General features: G+C 59.9%; 2 protein-coding genes across 2 annotated transcripts; both read right to left on the bottom strand.

The window, feature by feature from the left end:
• Positions 1-1,261: 1,261 nt before the first annotated feature.
• On the bottom strand, positions 1,262-18,123 carry KCNN3 (potassium calcium-activated channel subfamily N member 3). The gene is made up of 8 exons (XM_058821738.1): positions 17,407-18,123; positions 14,316-14,411; positions 11,018-11,436; positions 5,407-5,548; positions 3,799-3,909; positions 2,338-2,465; positions 2,097-2,166; positions 1,262-1,558 (listed from the first exon to the last, which is right to left on the bottom strand). Exons 1-8 carry the CDS (start codon positions 18,121-18,123, stop codon positions 1,262-1,264), a joined length of 1,980 nt encoding a protein of 659 aa, XP_058677721.1.
• An 853-nt stretch (positions 18,124-18,976) lies between these two features.
• Positions 18,977-21,547, bottom strand: PMVK (phosphomevalonate kinase). The gene is made up of 6 exons (XM_058821534.1): positions 21,442-21,547; positions 20,977-21,133; positions 20,771-20,834; positions 20,083-20,235; positions 19,388-19,517; positions 18,977-19,213 (listed from the first exon to the last, which is right to left on the bottom strand). Exons 1-6 carry the CDS (start codon positions 21,545-21,547, stop codon positions 19,077-19,079), a joined length of 747 nt encoding a protein of 248 aa, XP_058677517.1. The 3' UTR covers positions 18,977-19,076.
• Between the last annotated feature and the right edge of the window lie 233 nt (positions 21,548-21,780).

Raw genomic sequence — 21,780 nt, 5'->3', positions numbered from 1 at the left:
CTGAGGAGGAAAAAGGGAGAAATGGTGAAAGCAAACCAGAACGTGGCTGGTTCCAGAAGCAGCCAGGTGATGCCAAGGGTACCTCAGGAAGCTGAACACCAGCAAAAAAGTAAAATGGGGTCTGAGGTGCTGCACTTTGACAGGCACGGGCAGCAGTGCCTGTGCCAGACGGTGCCAGAGAGTGCTGCTGCCCTCCACCAAACCCAGCAGAAGTGGCATGAAGGCCATGGGCTTTGTTTTAAACAGATGAAGCACCTGCCCCTGCTACCACATCACTTGCCAGCGAGCTCCTGCTTGATCCTGGTGGATTGGACGTTGCTAGCTGGGCTCAAGCACGGATGTTCCCAGCACGAGTGGAGACAGTTGGAGCTGATGGGGTGTTCATCCAGCACTTCTGAGGCTGCTGCAAAGAGCCCACTGGCTTTGCAGAATGCTGGGAGGCTCCCAGCAGGCAGTGATGTGAGCACCTGGAGACCCCCTCAGTGCCCGAGCTGGCCTGCCAGCCCCATCCCTGGCCACCAACACGTGGGCTGGGGACAGCCCTGTGTGGCCCTGCACGCTGTAGGCACTGCTTTCCTGGCTCTGGCATTGTCTCCAGGCAGAATATGACACTGAGGACCAGAAAGAAGAAGTGTCCATTGTTCTTCTCTGGGTAGAAAACACTCACAGCTCCAGAGAACTCCACAGGAAGGTCACAGTCAGACATTGTCACCCAGCTGTCAGCGTGAGGGGGCTGTCCTGTGGCTAGGAGATGGAATGGAGCATGGGCAGCGTCAGCCAGAGCCTGCATCACCAACCTCCCCACGCTGGCACCTGCCTGGCGAGGTTTGGCAATCTTGAGAGGAGCAGGGGGCCCAGGGAGAAAAAACCTCTCCCTCCGGTGTCTCCGTTGCTTCAGTGCTTCTGACTCGGTGTTTTGTTTGTTTTGCTTTGTTTTGTTTGTTTTGTTTTGTTTTGTTTTCAAATGTGAAGACCTGAGATTGAGCGTGGGTTTTTCCCGTCTGCCACCGGACGCCGCGGCACAGGCTGGCCCAAGGCATCACCTTCCGTCCCCTTCCTTCACCACGTGTAGAGGCACCTGAAGAGGGATGCAATTCCCCAAACCAAGGCGTTGGCAAAGCTCCGAGCGGCGCTCGGGCACTGCTGGTCCCACTACTGGCTCCAGCTGAAGGCTCCTGCAGCGGCTTAAGGGCCAGAGGAAAGTTCACAGATCCGTGTGGAAACGCTTCCCCCGTCCACAGCAGGGCTCAGGGGCTGTGTTTTAGCAGCTGCTCGAGCTCGTGTAAGGGGTGGGGAAGGAGGTGGAGCTGACCCCAATGGGGCTCTCAGAGAGGGGTGTCTGGGGGGTGCCCACGGGCACAGCAACCCCTCTGGCCTCCAGCACGGCGCTGAGCAGGCGCTGCTGCTGCTGCCGCAGCATGTCAGCCATCAGCAGGGGCAGGGAGTTGAAGCTGGCACTGAGCTGCTCCAGCTTGGATTCCAGGCCGCTGATCTGCTTCTCCAGGTCCTCGCTGCGGTCGTTTAGCTCTGTGATGAGGTCGTACATCACGTTCTGCATCTGGGGAGGGGACACAGGGGACAGTTAGTACCTTGGCTGGAGGGGTAAGTGCCACAGAACTCACCATTTTACCCCTGAGAGCTGCCCCATCTCAGCCCGCCCCAGCTTCTCCAAGGTTCTGCCACTGCAGTTTGGCTCAGTTCACCCCTTTATCCCTGAGAGCTGCCCCATCTCTTCCCACCCATGTTCTCCAAGGCTTCTGCCACTGCAGTTTGGCTCAGCTCCCCATCTCAGCCCACCCCAGCTTCTCCAAGGGTTCTGCCACTGCAGTTTGGCTCATCCCTGGCCATCAAAGCAAGGAAACTCTGCTGAATCTGTGCTGCTGAGCAGTGGTACCCCTTGCAAAGAGGGTTGCAGGGAACCTCTGGCTCATGAATGTGTATCTCCTGCTTTGCAAGGGCAGCCATCCCACAGCAGCTATTCCTTGCTGACATTTACAGAGCCGGAGCATTTTGCGGTCAGCCAAGTCTGCTTTAGTTATTCCGAGTGAAGAGAAACACCGAGTCTGGCCAAGCCACAGGGTTCCTGTGGGACTTGCCTTTGAGAGGTCGACAAGGGTGTTGGCTTGGTCACTCAGCTTCCTCTGCTCCATCTTCACGCTCCGTAACCTGGGGGGAAGGAAAGAGCACGTGGCTGTACTCCCTCCCCTCTTCCAAACTGCATCTGGACACCTGCCTGCATCTGGGGCAAGGCAAAACTGACCCCACAGCCCTGCCAGGGACAGCATCCAGCTTTATCTGGAGCTCAGCCTGCCCCCAGCCCCCTGCACAGCCTCTTACTGGTGGATGGCTTGTAGGAACTTCCTCTGGTGCTTCCTGACTTTGGCGTGGTCGATCTTCTTCAGCAGCTTGGTGTGTTTGTAGATCAGCCACGTTTCCCTCAGGACGTTGGCTGCAGCGTTCTTGATCTGAAAAGGAAGAGTGGCTGCAGGTCCCCAGGCATGTGGGACCTCAGAGACACTGAACCAGTGCTGCACATCCCCTGCCCCAGCTGGAGAGAGGCTCTGCACCCACAAACTCTCCTGGGCTGTTCCAGGGGATGCTGAGCACTTCAAGCAGCAAGAGAGGGCAGAGCTGTTGGCCCCTGCTGCACCCACATCCCAGTCCTGGCTCTTTGCCCACACACAAAGTTGTACCATAAGCCTCAAGAAAAAAATACCCGAAGTTTTTTCTGCACCAGCTGCCTGCAGGCCAGGGAAAATGCTGCATTTCAGGCTCTTTCTCAGAATTTCTAACATATTCTCCATTGCTTTGCTGGGAACCTCCTGAGAGAGATCAGCAGGAGCTTCTGCTGGGCAGGATGGACAGGGGGGCACCCATCTGTGAATCCTGGCAGGTCCCAGGCCAGCAGGTCCCAGTTGTGCTGCTGGTGCTGGGATGTGATTTCTGCAGCTCTGTGCCTGAACCACGGCTCAGCTGCTCCCTCCAGGAGCAATTGGCTGCTCTGTGCCTGGCCTGGAGCCTGCAGATCCCTATCAATGGCACTGCAGAGGGGCTCAGCAGCTGTTTTGCTCTCCCAGCCTGGTCACACCAAGGTCCTGACTATTCCTGGGGTGTCAGTGCTTTGGCTGGGGCTCTGCTCTCTGGGGTGAAGTGCGTGCCCTGCTTGCAGCCCACCAGTAGCTGCCTTTCCAAGGGCTGCACTGATGCTTGTTTTGCCACCATCCCCTCTAAAACAGAGCAGAGCCCATTATGTGACAGGCCACTGTTGGCTTGTTGATGCTTTGCCATGGTGAGGCTGCCAACACCAGCGACCTCCTGCAGCTCCTCCATGCTCCCAGGGATGTGACACCAGTTCTGGTGACCCCACGAACACCCTGCTGCAGGCTCTCCTCAGAGGAGCCTCACAGTATGGTTCTTATCCGTGGTGGACACTGAATCACTGAAATCCACTTGTCTTCCTGACAGCAAGAGGAGTGAGATCATGCTCTGGAAGAGGAGGGAGTGTGCTCCCAAAATCACCTCAATCCCTGGAAGACAGCTGCTGTTCTTTGTCTCAGTGTAACACTGCTGCCTGTGCAATATCCACAGCATCTGGAAAACTTCCTCAGCAGTGGTACCCACAGGATTTACCCCCAAAGGTGCCAACACCTTCCTCTCCTGTTGTAGCTTCACTCAGAGATGCTGGCACCTTCTCCCACTGTGGTTCCCACAGATCCAGAGGTGCTGACACCTCTCTCCTGCCATGGTGGCCCAAACCCCCAGCTCCTGGCACACAGCAATGCCCCCATGTCACCTTACCCTCTTGGTCAGCTGTGTGTCCATCATGAAGTTGTGGACGTGCTTCTCAGCTTTGGTGAGCTCCAGCTTCCTGGCCACCACAGCCACCACCAGTGCTGTGCATCCAGCACCCTGTGCAGGGACATCAGTTGGGGAACACAGTTTGTCTCTGGTTTGTAACACCAGCACTCCCACCCTCACCCTTGAAATCTGCAGATTACTAAAGCTACATGTCCTCCCTGTTATCCTGACAAGATCCTACAGAGCCTGGGTGTCCTTGGGTGGCTGGTGAAGGGCTCTGTAATTAATGGGAGAGGCCAGGGCTATTGGCAAGGTCAGCAGTGGTTGGTGAGGAGCCTGTGCCAGAGATCTGCCCTGTGCCAGAGCCCTGTGGGATGGAGAGCCCTCCATTCCCAAGAGAGGTCTGGGCTGGGAGAGCAGTGGGGAAACACCAGGCAACACCAGTGAGAGCAGAGAAAGGGCCCCAAATCAGTACCCTAAATCAAACTGGTGCAGCTGGAGCTCCCTTATGCCAGCAATCAGGGCCAGATGTGCATTCCCAGTGCACATCTGTGCTGAGCTGTCCTTGCCAGAGCCGCCCTGCCGAGCTCTGCTCGTTCCAGCTGGGTCCCTGCCTGCCCCCAGAGCTCTGGCAGAGTGCTGCCAGCCTGGCAAGCTCTCTGTCCTCAAAGAGTCATTAATTAACCTGGTGGCCTGAATCCTTCAGTGTCCTCAAAGGTCCTGTTGCACTCTCTGGCTGCCACCACCTCTCTGCTCCTGGATGGGTGATTACCCCTGGTGCTGAGTGCCCAGCAAAGCCTCCAACCCCAGAGGGCATGGGGGTCTCCATTCCCAGGGGTGGGGGGCTGTACTGGGCCTCACTTCAAAGTCACCACTGGCTGGGGAAGAGTTTTGGGAGCCTGGAACCCCCTCAGCTGAGCCAGCAGCTCCTCCTCTGCTGGCAATTGCTGCATCACCCTCATCCACAGGGATTTTCTCCCACCAGCAACACCAGCCTTGCTGCATCTGGCCTCATCCAAGACACATCAAAGATCTGCAGAAAATACAGGATGAATTCCTCTTGGTGGAGCCCCCCCAGCTGATGGCATGGGGTCTGCCCTAGCTGGGAGGAGGGATGGCTCCATCCCCAGGGCCTGGAGCTGAGGTGGGCAGAGCTGATGGCTGGGGAACATCTGTGAGGAGCCCCCAGCTGCTCCTTCAGCAGCCCTGGCTGGAAAGGAAAGCCCCACAAGCCAGGAGATCTCGTGGTGGGCTCATGGGGGCAGGTACTCTGGGGGCACTGGAGAATGGTGGCCTTTTGGCTAAGAAGGAAAGGAACCCCTGGCAGATGAGCAGTGGAAACCAGATGGTGTGGACCAGGATGGCCAAGGGATGCCCAGGTGCCCTTCTGCTCCCTGACTCCACCCTTACTGAGTGTGGGCCCAAATCCATCAGCTGAGACAGCTCCATCACCTCCCAGGCTGTGAGACCTCAGAGCTGAAGTCATTGGGCCTTGCACATTGACAAAACAGCTGAGAAACAGCCCCTGGTAAATTCCAGTGGCCTCTCCTCCTGAAATGGAGACAGACAGAGCCCACAGGAGGGAAACCAGCTCAGCATGACCCTTACCATGATGCCAGTGAGCAGGCAGACTCCCTTGCCACAGTAGGTGTGTGGGACCATGTCCCCGTAGCCGATGGAGAGGAAGGTGATGGAGATGAGCCACATAGCACCCAGGAAGTTGCTGGTTACATCCTGCTGGTCGTGGTACCTGCCAGGGAGATGGGGACATGAGTGTCACAGCAGGGGACAGGGGTGGATGGGGCAGGAATGGGGGCACCTGGGCACAGGATTAACAGCACAGTGGGATGTGCCACAGTTGCAGTGGTTGCACAATTTCTGGCACTGGAAAACCCACGTGGACAAAATGAGAGCACAAACTCGGTGGAAAGGGCTTCTGCTTTCAGTCAGAGCTGTCACCACACCCCAGTGCTGTTGTGTGTCCCCTGTGCCATGTGGTGCTGATGGGACAAAGAGCTGTGGCTCTGCAAAGGCCCTGACCACAGCAGCTCACCCTTGGCATCCCCCCTGCATCCCTGTGGTGCTGTGGCACTCCAGAGGGCAGAGCTGCCAGCAGAACTGCTGGGGATGGGTCCTGTGGAGCCTCTGGCACAGCCTTGGCTTCCAGGAACACAGGAACAGCTCCCACACACTCCAGACACAGCACATGTGGAGTGGCTGCAGCTTTGGGAATGCTGCAGATTTTCCAGGTCCCTGCTGCTGGGGATGTGAGGTCAGTGATGACCACTCTGGCTGTCCCAGACTGGCTGTGGCTCTTCCAGAAATCACAAAGAGGAGCCCCAGCTGCCTCCAGCTCCCAGGGCTGGGCAGGCACAGCCAAGCCAGGCAGGTACAGCTCCCAGGGATGTGGTGCTGAGCCCTGGCAGCCAAACTCAGCCCTGAGCTGGCAGGGCCAGGCAGTGCCTTCACCCCACCATGAACAGGATGGTTGTTCTCCTGCCTCTCCCTGGCAGGCTTCTCCCAGCCTCTTCACAGGATCTGGAGAGGGAAAACAGATGGAGCTTTTGGCAATCCCAGCTCCAAGAGCGTTGCTCGCAGAGCAGTTGGGTTTTCTCCTCTTCTGAAATGTTTTTCCCTCAGCTGGAGACTCAAATGAGGTCCTGGTGCAGGAGAAAGCACCTTCAGCCATGGTGAGGGTGGGTTGGCCAGGGGAGCTAGAGCCCATAACCTCCCCAAAATTCCAGTGCCAGCAGTGGAATTATCACACAATTACTCCAGAGTTAGATAGGCTATGGGCTCTATGGGAGTTAGCACCCATAAGCACAGTGGCAATCCCCAAAATTCCAGTGCCAGCAGTGGGGCACACACAATTATCCCAGAATTAAATAGGTTATGGGCTCTATGGGAGTTAGCACCCATAACCTCAGTGGCAATCCCCAAAATTCCAGCGCCAGCAGTGGAATTATCACACAATTACTCCAGAGTTAGATAGGTTATGGGCTCTATGGGAGTTAGGGCCCATAAACTCCCCAAAATTCCAGTGCCAGCAGTGGGGCACACACAATCCTCCCATCCAGTGTCCTGAGGAGAGCTGAGCCCACCTCATCCCACAGGCTGGAATGTCCTGAGGGAACAACCCCAAGAGCATCATGCTGGACAGGGGGGTTCCAGGCCTGCTGGACAGAGGGACATTTTCTCCACTGAGCAGCACTTTGAGCAAGATTGATAAACCAGAGAGTTTGGCTCTGGTCTATCAATTCTTGGGCAGAAAGAGGGGCCACCTGCTCAGACACCAGCACCACTTTCTGGGCTGCAGAACAGAGGGTCTGAGGCACTTTGTGTCATCCCCTGACCTGCACACAGCCACCCTCACCTCTCTGGAGCCCTGAGCATCACCCACAGCACCTGCCTTGTGTGTGACAGCTCCGGGCAGCTCCGGGCACTGCTCCGGGCACACGCTGGGGCTCTGGGCACACATCGGGGCTCCGGGCAGCTCCAGGCACACATCGGGGCTCCGGGCACACGCTGGGGCTCCGGGCAGCTCCGGGCAGCTCCGGGCAGCTCCGGGCACACGCTGGGGCTCCGGGCAGCTCCGGGCACACGCTGGAGCTCCGGGCACACATCGGGGCTCCGGGCAGCTCCGGGCACTGCTCTGGGCACACGCTGGGGCTCCGGGCAGCTGCGGGCACACACTGGGGCTCCGGGCAGCTCTGGGCACTGCTCCGGGCACACGCTGGGGCTCTGGGCACACATTGGGGCTCCAGGCAGCTCCGGGCACACATCGGGGCTCCGGGCACACACTGGGGCTCCGGGCAGCTCCGGGCACACATCGGGGCTCCGGGCAGCTCCAGGCACACGCTGGGGCACACGTGCGCTCCGTGGGGCCGGGCGGGCACACCGGAGCAGCGGGCGAGGTTGCCTAGCAGCGAGAGGAGCGGCCCCGCGGCGCACGGGAGGATGCTGAGGATGCTGAGGATGCTGAGGATGCTGGGGATGCTGGGGATGCTGAGGATGCTGAGGATGCTGGGGATGCTGGGGATGCTGGGGATGCTGAGGATGCTGAGGATGCTGCTGCTGCCCCCACAGCCACGGAGAGCACGGCTCGGTGCCGTTGTTGCGTTGTGATTGTAGGGTTTAGCTCAGAACCTCGGGTTCCTCACTGATAATTCCCTCCCAGGTGTGTCAGTCACCTCTGCTTTCCCCTCCCAGCACTGTCTGTCAGTCCTGGAATTCCCGAAGGATTGGCACATTCAAACCCCTGGGGGGGCACTGGGCCATCCAGGTGTCCTTTGTCCCTTTGTCCCTGCTTGGTGGCTTCCCTGGGGTTCAAAGGAGCAGCAACCACGGGCTCAGGGAGTTCTGTTGGAGCTGGTGCTGCATTCAGAGAATAAAGCTCTGGATCCAAACCCTCCATCAGAACCGACTCCTTTCCTTCACCATCACCTTAAAGCTTCTCCACAGAGGGAAACCTGAGGAGCAGCCCCTGTTATGGGGGGAAGCTCCATCCCAGCACCACCAGAGCTTCTGCAGGCCTGGACTTGGTTCCATGCACCCAACTGCAACATCTAGCCAGCCAAAAGTGTCTGTGGGGTGAAACACCACACACCCAGCCGGCCAAAAGTGTCTGTGGGGTCAAACACCACAGTTGCTGCTTTTTGGTTCAGCACCAAGGGCCAGACAAGCTCAGGCATGTCCTGTCTGGCTAGATTGGTAAATATTCCAATAAAATGTGGCAGCCCAGCCCCAGGACCACGTCTTGGAGAGGCACCACCACCTCTAAACTGCCCAGGGAATGGTGCTGCAAACCACAGCAAACTGTTTTCCAGTGCCAGTGGGCAGTGTGGGCAGGGGGACACGTCCTGGGTAGCCCCTGTGGGAGCTGTGTGATGCCCCCAGGGCTGGTGCATCTCCCAGGGATGTGGCATCCCTCACACACACAGCGTGTCCCAGGGGTTCTGCGTTCCCCCAGTCCTGCATCCCCCAGGACTGACGCATCTCCAGCCCACCTGGGTTCTCTTCTGCCTCTCTCTGTACATTGAGGGAGGTGATGGCAACTGCCAATGATCTGCAGTGCCTCGTCTGCATAATTTCTGGGGAGTTTTTGTTCCTGAGAGTTCTTCATTGCATCTTGCAGCCTGAGCCTTGGCAGGGGTTGGGTTACCCTCCTGTGTGTGTCCTGGGTGCCTGTCCTCCTGCTCCCTGCTGAGGAGGCACAAACCACAATTTCTCAAACACAATTAGGCAGTGCCTGAGCTTCCAGCTCATAAGGAGAGCATCATTAAGGGAGGCAGGAAGGCAAATGCAGGCAGTAAAAGCTCATAAAATCTCAGCGTGCCGTCCCACGCCACTGCCACAGCATTTCCAGCTGCCCTAATGCCCCTTTGCAGCGTGACCACAGCAACGGGTCCCACCCTGAGGAGGAGGGAGGTGGCCTTCCTCTCACTTTGAAAGCAACCTGGGTGTCCCAGGTAACCCTGGGGTGCCAGTTGCTGTGATCCCTCACACCTCAGCTCCAAGGATGACACAAAGCTGCCACAGCAGGGCAGCTCGTGAAGGACCTGCCCTCCCTTCCCAGGTGCTGCTGGCAGCCTGTGGAGAAAACCTCCTGGCCCAGCCCTGGGCTGCCACCAGCACAGCCCCCTGGCTCCCTCAGCAGACAAAGAGTGGTGGCAGGTCCCTGGGAGATGGAGGTGCAGTGATACCCACCAGGCTGGTCGCCACAGCAACCCCGGTGCTGAGCACGCTGGTGCTGGCGCGATGCCATCGAGCTGTGGGTATGTCACCACAGTGTTGTCATGGCAGTCACTTGCAGCGATGCTGGAGCCTGAGCCAGGCCCTGTCACTCCCCATCAGCACCTCTGGGCCCTCCCCATACGCAGCCCCCACCTTGTCCCCCTCTCGTGCTCCTGGGGCTTCTCACAGATGTTCTCTTGCACAAGGACCTGTGAGGACAGGGCTGAGCCTGCTCTGCTTCCTGCCTGTGCCATTTATCATCTGTAACAGCAGGGCTCAGTGCAGGGAGCCACTGAGGCCCCAACACCCCCCTCCTCCAGGCTGTTGGGACATCACATCTCCATTGAGAATTCCAAACTGCCGTGAATCCCAAACCACAAAGTGCTGAGCTTCCAGAGCCACTGCACATCATCATGCATTCCTGAGCTGCTGCACATCCTGAGCTGCTGCACATCCTGAACCGTGGAGCTTTCCAAACCTCCACACATCCCAAACTGTTTGTCATGCTCGTGTCCTGAGCTACTGAGCATCCCAAATCACCCTGCATCCCAAACCTCCATTCATCCTCAACGTCTGTGCATTCCTGAACTGCTGCACACCCTGAACTGTGGAGCTTTCCAAACCTTCACACATCCCAAACTGCTGTTTGTCCTGAACTACTCGTGTCCTGAGCTACTGAGCATCCCAAACCTCCATGCACCCCAAACCTCCCTGCATCCTTAACAGATGAGCATCCCAAACCTCCCTGCATCCTGAACCTCCATGCATCCTGAACCTCTGTGCATTCCTGAACTGCTGCACATCCTGAACCACGGGGATTTCCAAACCTCCACACATCCCAAACTGTTTGTCATGCTCGTGTCCTGAACTACTGAGCATCCCAAATCACCCTGCATCCCAAACCTCCCTGCATCCTGAACCTCCCTGCATCTTGAACTGCTGCACATCCTGAACTGTGGAGCATTCCAAACCTCCACACTGCTGTTTGTCACGCTCCTGTCCTGAGCATCCCAAACCTCCCTGCATCCCAAACCTCCCTGCATCCTGAACCTCTGTGCATTCCTGAACTGCTGCACATCCTGAACTGCAACACATCCTGAACTGTGGAGCTTTCCAAACCTCCACACATCCCAAACTGTTTGTCATGCTCGTGTCCTGAACTACTGAGCATCCCAAACCTCCCTGCATCCCAAACCTCTGTGCATTTCTGAACTGCTGCACATCCTGAACCGTGGAGCTTTCCAAACCTCTACACTGCTGTTTGTCATGCTCGTGTCCTGAACTACTGAGCATCCCAAACTTTCCTGAATCCCAAACCTCCCTGCATCCTGAACCTCCCTGCATCCCAAACCTCTGTGCATCCTTAACAGCTGAGCACCCCAAACCACCAGGCATTCCCAAGCCCTGAGCACCTGAGCTGCCACAAACCCCCAACCCCAGCTCATTGCAAACACCCCGAACCCCAGAGCACCCCAAAGCCCCTCACCTCTCACACACACGGACTGTCCACGCAGCGATGATCCAGAGGGAAATGCTGAAGACCAGCAGCACTGTCCCAGGGCAGATGGTCATGAGAGTCTTCATGACAAAGCGGGTGTTGAAGTTGATCTTGTTGAGCGCCCCGATGCTGCGCGAGGAGGCGTCGGTGAAGAGCTTGCTGTGCAGCAGCATCACCCGGGCGATCAGGTAGAGGCGCAGGAACATGGGGATGGACAGGATGATGTCCACATCGGCCTCTGCCCGGGATGGGGTGTAGGAGAAGGCCAGGCGAGCTGTCCAGAAAAATTTGTACTCCCCGGGGATGGGGTGGATGGCACAGACCAGCATCTCCAGGCTGATGTAGAGGATGCGCTCGTACGTCATCGCTATCCGCCAGTCGTCAGCTCCGTTGTCGATCACAAAGAGCTGCCAGGATGTAAAACAGTCACCACACAGGCCCCACAGCCTGCCCACTGCCATCCCTGACCCTCCCTCCACAGGATCTGGGGGTCAGAGCTCAGGGGAGCTGCGTGTGGCTCAGCCAGAAGTGTTGGGGATGGATGGGGAGGAAAAACATGGGAATGAATCACCACCAAGCTCTGTGCCGCCCTGCTGGTGTGTGCCAGGGATGGCCACCAAAACTTTAAGGTGCCCGGCCTTGAGCACCCAGGCTCAAAATCTGGCTGGCAGGAGCCCACCTCCCAAAACGTCCCCCTCATCCAGGCCACAGAAATGGGCAAGCCATGGTGCCACAGAGCACCAGCATGAGTCACCCCAGTCCCTCTGCTCCTGGGGTTGCACTGATTTTGCTGACAGTGGGCACACCCTGAGTGCCAGGGCAGTATCTGGGCAGTGAACAGCACAGTCGGAGCATCCAGCTGCTGGCGGAGATGGGATCCAGTTGTCATGGCAACTGACGGTTCATCCTGGGTACAGCAGCTCCTCTCCCATCCTCAGGGATGGAGTTGGGGTCTCTGCAGGAGCTGGGGAGGTGACAGCTCAGCTGGTCTCTCTGGGATGCCACCAGAGCCCTGGGAGTCACCCAGGCAGGTGACTGGGCAGGGGCAGTGCTGAGGCTGCCATTGGCTCCTCCCTGGTGTGACAGGGACACCCAGCAGGAGGGACCTGCTCGGGGCCTCTCTGCCAGCAGCACTTGCCAAAGGAACCACCAGGAAGGGATCCAAGGGGGGGATGTGGCAGCGGTGCCATTGTCCGTGTCCTCAATCCTTCACTCACAGAGCGATGCTGGCTCGCTCACAGAGCCAGGGCTGGGCAGAGGGTGAGGGGTGAGTGGGGAGCTCAACCCCAGCTGGCCGTGAGCCCAGGAACGACCCTCCAGAGGCCCCAGTGCACCTGTGCCAGCCCAGCCTGGCATCTGGGGCTGTCCCTGGGGATGGCAGGAGCCACCGGGGCTGACTCACGGTGTGGCTGTCCCAGCCACCTCCCTTTCTGTAGGGAAAACTCTGCTCCTTTTAGCTGCTTTGTTTGAGAAATTGTTTACAAAAATGCTCCAAGCTGTCAAGGGAGATCCTCAGGCATTTAGCAAGCTGACAGCCTATTCCTTCCTGGAAAAGGGTGTTAAAATAAACAAATTAGCAAGCGGAAAAGGCAGGAGCCTTTTGCCTGTGTGATGGGGAACTGCCACAGGCCAGGGAGGGGAAGGAACAAGGTCTGGGCAGGATTCCCCCGAGCCTGAGCCAGCCCCTCTCTGTTCTGTACCTGTAAAGCATCAAAGTGGGTTTCCATGGAAACCTAGAGTGGTTCAGTGGTACCCAGGGGGGCATTTCCCAACACATGCAGCATCCCTGGCTCCAGCAGGGGAGGGAGCAAGAGCCACCACATCTCCAGGAAAACAAAGGCCAAGAAAAGCTACCAGGACACCTCATGAGGATTAAAGTTTCACCAAGAGCCTGAGCAGCTCCAGGCACTCAAAGCACAGGGATGAGGAGTCTCTGCCCCTCCAGAACACCCTGGCAGGAGCTGGCAGCATTGCCAGCACTGCTCTCCTTCACCTGCTGTGATATAACGTGGGGTTGAGTGATGCCTCAGCCCCAGAGAAACTGAGGCACAGGAAGGCCTTCAAAGGACTAATTAACACAATTAGTAGGATGATAGAATCACAGGCTGGTTTGGGTCGAACAGGACCTTAAAGCTCATCTCATTCCACCCATTTTCATGGGCAGGGACACCTTCCACTACCCCAGGCTGCTCCAAACTCCTTTCAGCCTGGCCTTGAACACCTCCAGTGATGAGGCAGCTCCTCTGGGCAAGAGAGGAAGAGGGAATCCTGAGGGAAGAGGCTGATTGTTTCCCAGAGGAAAATCACTGACAAGTGCCATGGCTAGGTACAAGAGGTACAAGAAGTTGAGGGTTTACAGCTCTGGCAGCCCCATTCGATTTCTGTTGGGTTATCAGCAATTTCTTTATAACACTTTATAACACTCAGGGCAATGAGCAGCCAGCACCACTTTGTTTGGAGCAGATCAAGTCACACTTATCTCATTCCCTGTCTCCCAGTGTGAGTGGCCTGGCAGAGCACTGGGATCGTGGTGAGGTGCAGGGGGACAGCAGTGGCACTTTGGTCAGGGCAGGAGATGTGGGATGACCTGTGTGCTGCCTGGGTGGATGCTGTGTTTGCCCAAATCTCTGCCAGCAACAACAAGCAGAGAGGAAACAGCGAGCAGGGAGGGCACAGCTCGCCCTGTTGACCCCAGCCACCGTCATCCTGGGGTAAATATTATTGCAGCAACAAGCAGAGCTCTCAAATATTTGCATTGAGCAACTCAACCCCCCAGGCTTGGTCCCCACGGGGGCAGACAGGGAGTGGGATGCTGCTGCCAACCCCTCCATGGCAAAGCCCCCCAGCCCCAGGAGGGACAAGGTGGGGTTTTGGTGCTCTCAGGGCTGGGGGTTTGACATCCCTGCCCAGGATGCTCCTTCTCCTGCCTGGTGATTCATTCCTCCCAGGCCCTGACGGGCTGGCACTGTGCCGAGGCACAGGGAAGCAGAGCCTTCCTGGAACAAACTGGGAGCCCTTCAACTTCCCAGGGAGGAAGAGAGTGTGCAGCCCTGATTAGGAAAGGATTTCTCGGCTTTCCTTGGCACTTTGACTGCCTTGAGCCCTTCCTGGCTGTGGTCTCCTCCAGCATATCTGCCCAGCACCTGTGGCCCAGACAGACCAAGAACTGCCCCCCAGGACCCTGACAAAGAGGAAGGATGCTCCAGGATGTGAGCTCAGGTGCTGTGCCCCACTCACAGGCGGTTGGCAAACCCCACAGCCCCTCAGTGGTGATGCCAGCACCTACCTGCACCTCCCGGGTGTGGTAGGCGATGATGAGGCCCAGCAGGATGACGGTGGAGAGGCTTATAAGGCATTTCAGGGCCAGGGAGAACATGGAGTCCTGCAGGGGGAAAGCAGGGAGGGCATTAAGGGGCACACAGCTGTGGGAGTCTGCTGGCACTGGGCTCCACACCCCAAAGGAAACACTGACCCCCAAAACCTGCTATCCCATCCTCAACAGCACTTGTGCTGCTTCAGCTTCCCCCTGAGCAGCCTGCCACAGTAGCAAGGGCACCATCAGAGCCATCAGCACCACTGGTACCACGAGCAAAAATAAACAAAACCTCTTTTTTAATTCTGTTCCGCAGTTCCCAGCCTCCGCTCTGAGATGTGCAACACCAGTGCCCCAGCCCCATCCGGCCTGAGCCCAGTGTTGTGGCATCCACACAGAAAATCCAACCAGACCCTCCAGCTAATTATATGTAAATTAACCCAGCCCCCGATTCCCCGTTATTCCATCCTCAACAGCTCTTGTGCTGCTTCAGCTTCCCCCTGAGCAGCCTGGCACAGTAGTAAGGGCACCACCAGAGCATCAGCATCACTGCCACCACTGGTACCACCAGCAAAAATAAACAAAAACTCTTTTTTAATTCTGTTTTCTGCTCTGCTGAGTGCAGTTCCCAACCTCCCCTCTGAGATTCCAGTGCCCCAGCCCCATCCAGCCCGAGCCCAGTGTTGTGGTATCTACACAGAAAATCCAACCAGACCCTGAAGCTAATTAATCTTATGTAAATTAACCCAGCCCCTGATTCCCTGATGGCTGAACTGGCTGTGAAAATCAGGATTCAGTGTTCCCTTTGGATGCTGGTTAACCCATGAGTGTGCCAGCCCCACTGATGGGGAGCATTGGCAGCCCCTCACCGGGATGATACCCCCAAACCAAGCCCCCCTCAGCCCCCGTGCCACACCCCAGTGCCACCCCCAGCGTGCTGAGGCCTGGCACAGCCGGCCTGCCAAGGCCCAGCTGGCCCATGGCACCCAACCCTTGGCACCCCAGCGTGCTGGGCTGGCTCTGGCCTGGCTCTGGGCTGTTTCTGGCCTGCCTTGGCTCCCCGTTCCCCCTGCTCCTCATCCCCACAGGCTGTTTGCACGCAGAGAAGGGACTATTTGCTGTGGAGGCGGCACCGCATTGTTAACGACTTGGCTCTGGCTGTGCAATTGTGTGGATATAATGGCTGGTGCTAAGAAAAGTGCTGTGACTAAACACTACTATTAACAGGCAAGCTCCAAGGGCAGCCTTGTGCCAAGGTGGCTCTGGCCAGACCCTCCTCAGGGGCACAAACCCTGCGTGGGGCACCTGGTAAGTGTCACAATTGTGCACCAATGCCTCCTGCATGAGGAGAGCTGTCAGGAAAGGCCATTCCTGGATCCCATGCTCACAGCACACACCGTGGGGTCTGGGCTGAAGTGGGGAAGGACCTTGGCACCCCTGGCACACGTCCTGCTGCACCAGGTGATGGCAGGATGCTGCACACGGGTGGTGGGAGCAGCAGAATTGAGAGGCCCCGTGCTGCCCACAGCCAACTGACGGGCACACCCTGATCACTGTGCCCTTGCTGCCCAGCCCAGCCCCGGCACCCCGTGCCTGGCAGCACGTGGTGGCACGGCTGGGGCCATGGGGCAGGGCCGGAGCTGCACCCCTGCACCCCATCTGCACCACAGGCACTCCCACACCCGCGATCACGGCCCTGCCACCGAGTTCTGCTTTCCCACCGGGGGATTTTCACACAGCTGCTGCAAACCCGGCCCAGGGGCCTGCGGAGGCCAGAGCCAGGGACTCCCCTGCAGCCTGCCCGTGGCTGTCAGCGCGATTGTTGGTGTGACAGAGGGGCAGCAGCGTGTCACAGCTGCTGCATGGCAGCAGCGCTGACTCACGGGGTCTTCCCCAGCTGACACAGCAGCTCGGCGTGCTGGGGCCATTGAGCATGGCAGCGCTCTGCTGGTGAGCCTGGACAATCCCCCTGGCGCCACACGGAGCCTGCCGGGGCGGCTGCGGCTCAACAGGTACCAGATGCAGCTGGGGGACGGTGGTTTGGCTTTGCTCCTGCCAAAGGGGGAGCGGGAACCACCAGGAAAAGGCTCTGGCTTTGGAGCATCTTTCTTTCTCGGCGAGGATGCCAGCTTGGCATGCCCCTGCCTCAGACAGAGCAGCGGACCTGCTGCCTGCACCCGCCTATGCCCACTGACCCGTGCAAAGATGGGGCTCGGGACCCCCCCAAACCAGACTGGGGAGGCAGCGGGGTCCCCAAAACCACAGGGACCCCCGATTGCATGCATTCCCTCCTCCACCTGCCGTGCTGACAGTGCCCATGGATCATGGCAGGAAGGGGGAGCAGCCCCTTCCCACCGCTCCTTCCCCTTCCCACCGCTCCTTCCCCTCCCCGGGCAGCACCGGGACCCCCCTGGCTGCCCCCCAGCCCCCTCGGCAGCAGCGCCGGCCCCGCTGACGCCCATGGGTGCTGGTGGGGGTGCCGATGCCTTCCCCCCTTCTCTGGATAAGTATAAATAACATGACAGATGTCTATACAAAGAGTTATTCATATCGCTGCCAACCAGCGCAGCCCTGGGAGCAGGAGCTGCTGGAAGGGACGTGGGGGGGGACGGGGGGGAGAATTATAAATAAAAGACACTGTCCTGCAAAAAAAAAAAAAAAAAAAAAAAAAAAAAGGCGAAAAAAAATTTAAAAAGGCAGGAAGGGGTGTGGAGGAGGAGGAGGAGGAGGAGGGAGGGGGTGCTTCGCTGCACGGCCGGGGGCACAGTGCTTGTGAGGAGTGCAGTGCCATGCCAGCAACAGGCACACAAACCTCAGTGGGTCCGTGCCTGCTGCTGCTGGAGCCACCAACACAGAGCTCCTGCACGTCCAGCCGGGTGCTCACCCTGCCCAACACCTGTGGCTGCGGCATCCACTACAGAAAGCTCTGGGAACATCCCTCCAGTCCCCAGGCAGCCCCCGCTCCGCTCCAGAGGAGCTCCATATTTACCCCGGGGCACAGATGGGGCAAATGGCTCCACGTTCACCCCGCCAGCCCCGCGCACACCCCCGGCCCCGCCGGTACCTTGGAGTAGAGCCCCCAGGAGAGCTCGGTCTCAATGACCATGACGACAATGCCAAACATGCCGAAGATGAGCGCGTAGTCACTGAGGCGCTTCCTCTTCTCGAACAGTGCCCGGCGGTGCCCAAGGCGGTACCCAATGTTCTGTGCCTTGCGCTTGGGCCCCTTGGCAAAGGTGCTGGGGGCCGGCCGGGCGGGCGGGCGGCTGGGACGGTGGGCGGTGGGCGCATGGTTGTCCTCTCGTGAGACGACAATTTCGGGGGGTTCACCGGCACCGAAGAGCTGCAGGGGCTGCGCCTCCGGCTCGGCCTCGATGAGGTTCCGTCGGGATGCGCTGAGCCGGCTGAGGGGCTTCATCACGCCGCCGCTGTACTTGCAGGAGCTCATGGCGATCTCGGTGAAGGGGTTGCTGTCCCGCCGGTGAACCAGAGGGCTGGGCTGCCGGTGCTTGCCGCTCGGCACCCCGGAGCCCGCGGGGTGGTCGCCGAGGTTGAGCTGGCTGCCGTGGCGGGAGGAAGGGTGGAGGGCGGCGGGGGCGGCGGGAGGAGGAGGAGGGGCCCGTAGCGACCCGGGCGAGGAGTGCAACAGGCTGTGCTGGAGCGGCGGCAGCGCGGAGGGCGGCGGCGGTGACCGTTCATCCCCCGGTAACGGGCAGGGACACCGACCGTCCTCCTCCAAGTCCCCCACGCCCGAATCGTGGAGATGCCCCGATGTCTCCATGACGGCGGGACCGGCGCCGCTTTGCGGGGCACCGGTTCCGCTTTACTCGCCACCGGCGCCGTTCGCTGGATCATGAATGGGCTCCGTTGCTCTCGCCGCTATCGCCGCCGCCACCGCCCCCGCCGCTGCCGCTGGCCCGGCCCCGCAGCGCCATTGGCCACGCCGGGGCTCCCCGCAGGCTGACATCATCCCCGCCCGCTCCCCGCTTTGGATCTCCCCCCCCAGATCACACCCCCGGCTCCTGCATCTCTGCGGGGTCGTTCGGGACTTGTAGTGCACCGGGCTGCACCGATGGGCGAGTCCCGAACGACCCCAAATCTGTTTAACCCATTGGGTTCCCCCACGGGCATCCCCCCTCCTCTGATATGATCCCTTTAATCCGTTTAGAGGCCGGGGATTACCAGCAGCAGCCGGAGCAGGTGTTCCCATCCCGGGGTGGGTCACCCCATGGACGGGGGGGCACGGTGTGTGTGTCCCACGGTGTCCCCAAGGTCGGGGTAGAGCCAGAGTATGGGATATATACACACAGATCTATATAGGGCCCCAATCCCCCCTCAAAACCCCCAGCCCACCCAGATACCCCCAGCCCCTGCCGTGCCCAGCTGTTGCAGGAGAGGAGCAGATGTGAGTGTAGGAGTTTGGGAAGCAGATAATCTGTAGGGAATTGGCTGCTAGAAACCTTATTAAAAGACACCACGGAACATCCAGCTGGTGACCCCAGCTTGGACAGAACTGCAGGACAGAAGTTCTGACCCCTGAAAGCTGGGAAACCCATGGTGACCGTGGGGCAGGATCACCTGTGTGTCCCTTCCCCAGAAATGAGACACAGGCCCAGCGTGGCAGTGGTTCTCAGTGTCAGAGCTTTATTCCAGAACAGGAAACATCAGCAGGAGGTGGAGATGAGGGGCTGGGGGGCTGATGCAGCCCCCAAGCCCCAGTGGAGAGACATGGAGCTATAGGCTCCTGTGGACAGACTGCACCAGCTCCTCCAGCTGCTCGCCCAGGGCCACCTCATCCCCGTCATTGGTGATCACCCAGTCAAAGGCCACTCCCTGGTCCAGGCCGCACTCAGATTCGGCGTCGTCCACCCCTGGTAGCACAGAGCCCAGGGAGGCCCCAGGGATGGTCAGGATGTGTCTGTCTGCACCCCCACCACAGCCTCACACCCCAGAGGTGGGAGCCTTGATCCCCAGCCTCCTGCTCCCAAGGAAGGGCAGTGGAGGCAGCAGCCCCAGGTTCGGTGTCACACCAGGCACTCGCTCACCAGTGACAAACACCCAGTTCCTCCTCTTCCTTGTCTCCTCAGTAGCCACCACCCTCACGGTCTGCACCACATCCCCGTAGGTGGCCCGGAACCACTCCACGTCTGAGAGGCGCCGTGTGTCGCTCACCACCTGCACAGGGCTCCATCATCAGCACCTGGCCTGTGCCCCTGGGGAGCCCCTGCACCCCCAGAGCTCACCCACAGCGGCACAGGGCATCAGGGAACCCCCAGAGCTCACCCACAACGGCTGCAGCACCCCCAGAGCTCGCCCACACCGGCTGCAGGGTCCCCGTGCCCTCCTGGAGCTCACCCACAATGGCACAGAGCCCCCGGTGCCCTCCCGGTGCTCACCCACACCGGCTGCAGAGCTCACCCACACCGGCACAGAGCCCCCGGTGCCCTCCCGGTGCTCACCCACACCAGCACGGGCCCCTGTGCCCTCCCGGTGCTCACCCACACCGGCACAGAGCCCCCGGTGCCCTCCCGGTGCTCACCCACACCAGCACGGGCCCCCGTGCCCTCCCGGTGCTCACCCACACCGGCACAGAGCCCCCGGTGCCCTCCCGGTGCTCACCCACACCGGCACAGAGCCCCCGGTGCCCTCCCGGTGCTCACCCACACCGGCACAGAGCCTCCGGTGCCCTCCCGGTGCTCACCCACACCAGCACGGGCCCCCGTGCCCTCCCGGTGCTCACCCACACCGGCTGCAGCGCCCCCTGCACCGCGGCCCGGCAGAAGAAGCCGGGGTCGGCGCGCCGCTTCTCCTCGCCCCAGCGGATCATGTCCTGGCGGAACTTCTCCTTGTAGGCGCTGGCATCCAGGAGGCGCTCAAAGTCCAGCCCGTGCTCCTGCGGGGAAGGAGGGATCAGTGGGCACGGCCTGGGCAAACAGCATGGCATGGCATGGCACGGCTGCCGTGACACGCCACAGCACAGGGATGGGATGGCACAACACAGCACAGCTTGGCACGGCGTGGTACAGCGTGACCGTGGGATGGCACAACATGTCCTGACATGGCGTGGTGTGGTGCAGCATGGCATAGCATGGCACAGCATCAGATGGCACAGCACGGAGCAGCAGGGAAGGCAGAGAACAGCCAAGCACATGCCCTGGCACAACTCAGTGTGGCACGGCACGGCTCGGTGTGCTACGGTGTGAGCGTGGGACGGCACAGCACGTGGTAGAACACGGCAGTGTCCGGCACAGCTCGGGACGGTGTGGCACTGTGTGGCACGGTGTGAGCATGGCACAGCACAGCACAGCACGGCAGTGTCCTGGCATAGCTCGGGCATGGTGTGGCACTGTGTGTCACAGTACGAGCGTGGGATGGCACAGCACGGCAATGTCCCGGCACAGCTCGGCGGGTGTGACACGGCTCGGTACCTTGGCGTACTGCTCCTTGAGGGGCCCGGAGAGGCGCAGAATGGTGCAGACATCAGGGCCCAGCCTGCGGGAGAGGAGTGAGCGGGACGGGCACTGGCACCGGCTCCACTCGGCCAAGTCCCGGCCTCCCCGTGCTCCGGTACCATCCCCGCCCGCCGCGCCTTCCCCGCCCACACGCCCGGCCCCAGTCCCGCCCGGCCCGGTACCGGTTCCGCAGCTCCTCGGCCACGAAATCCTTCCCCGATTTCCTCTTCCCGCTCAGCAGCAGCACCGAGCGCGGCGCCGCCATCGGCGCCTCCGCCCCGCCCCCGACCACACCCCCGGCCACGCCCCTGCTGGCCCCGCCCCCGGCATCCCGCCCGTCTCATGGCGCCCCCTGCCGGGCAGAGCCCGCACCGCAGCGAGGCTGCCCCGGGGACACGGCGGGTCCTGCCCCCGGTACTGCGCACCCGGCACTTCTCTGCCCTCCCTGCCCCCGGTATCCCGCACCCCGGCACCCCTCTGCCCTCCGTATCCCGCACCCCGGCACCTCTCTCCCTCTGTCCCCGGGATCCCGCACCCCTCTGCCCCTCTGTCCCCGGGATCCCGCACCCTGGCACCCCTCATCCCTCTGCCCCCTGCATCCCGCACCCCTCTGCCCCCTGCCCTCCCCTGCCTGCGGTATCCCGCACCCCGGGCACTTCTCTGCCCCTCTGCCCGCAGCGCCCTCACTTCCTCCTCACACCCTTCATTCTCCTCTGATGCTCCCTTTCCTCCTGCTCCTCCCAGCATCTGCATTTCCCCAGCACTCTTCCCCCCACAATCCCTACTGCTCTTCTGCACCCCGCTTTCTGCCAGAATCTATTTCCCCCAGCAGCCTCTTTTCCCTCCGAGCACCCTTCCTCCTCAACATCCTTATGTCCCCTCTGCACCCCACTTTTTCAACTGTTCCTCACTTACTCCAGCACTCCCCTCTCCTCTTCACTGTTCCTTCTCTAAATAAATTTCCCCCAGTGCCCCCAATACCCATT

Source organism: Ammospiza caudacuta, chromosome 30 (genome assembly GCF_027887145.1).
Source record: "Ammospiza caudacuta isolate bAmmCau1 chromosome 30, bAmmCau1.pri, whole genome shotgun sequence".
NCBI lineage: Eukaryota > Metazoa > Chordata > Aves > Passeriformes > Passerellidae > Ammospiza > Ammospiza caudacuta.
The sequence above is the reverse complement of the archived record's forward strand: the minus strand, read 5'-3'. Positions and strand labels throughout refer to the sequence as shown.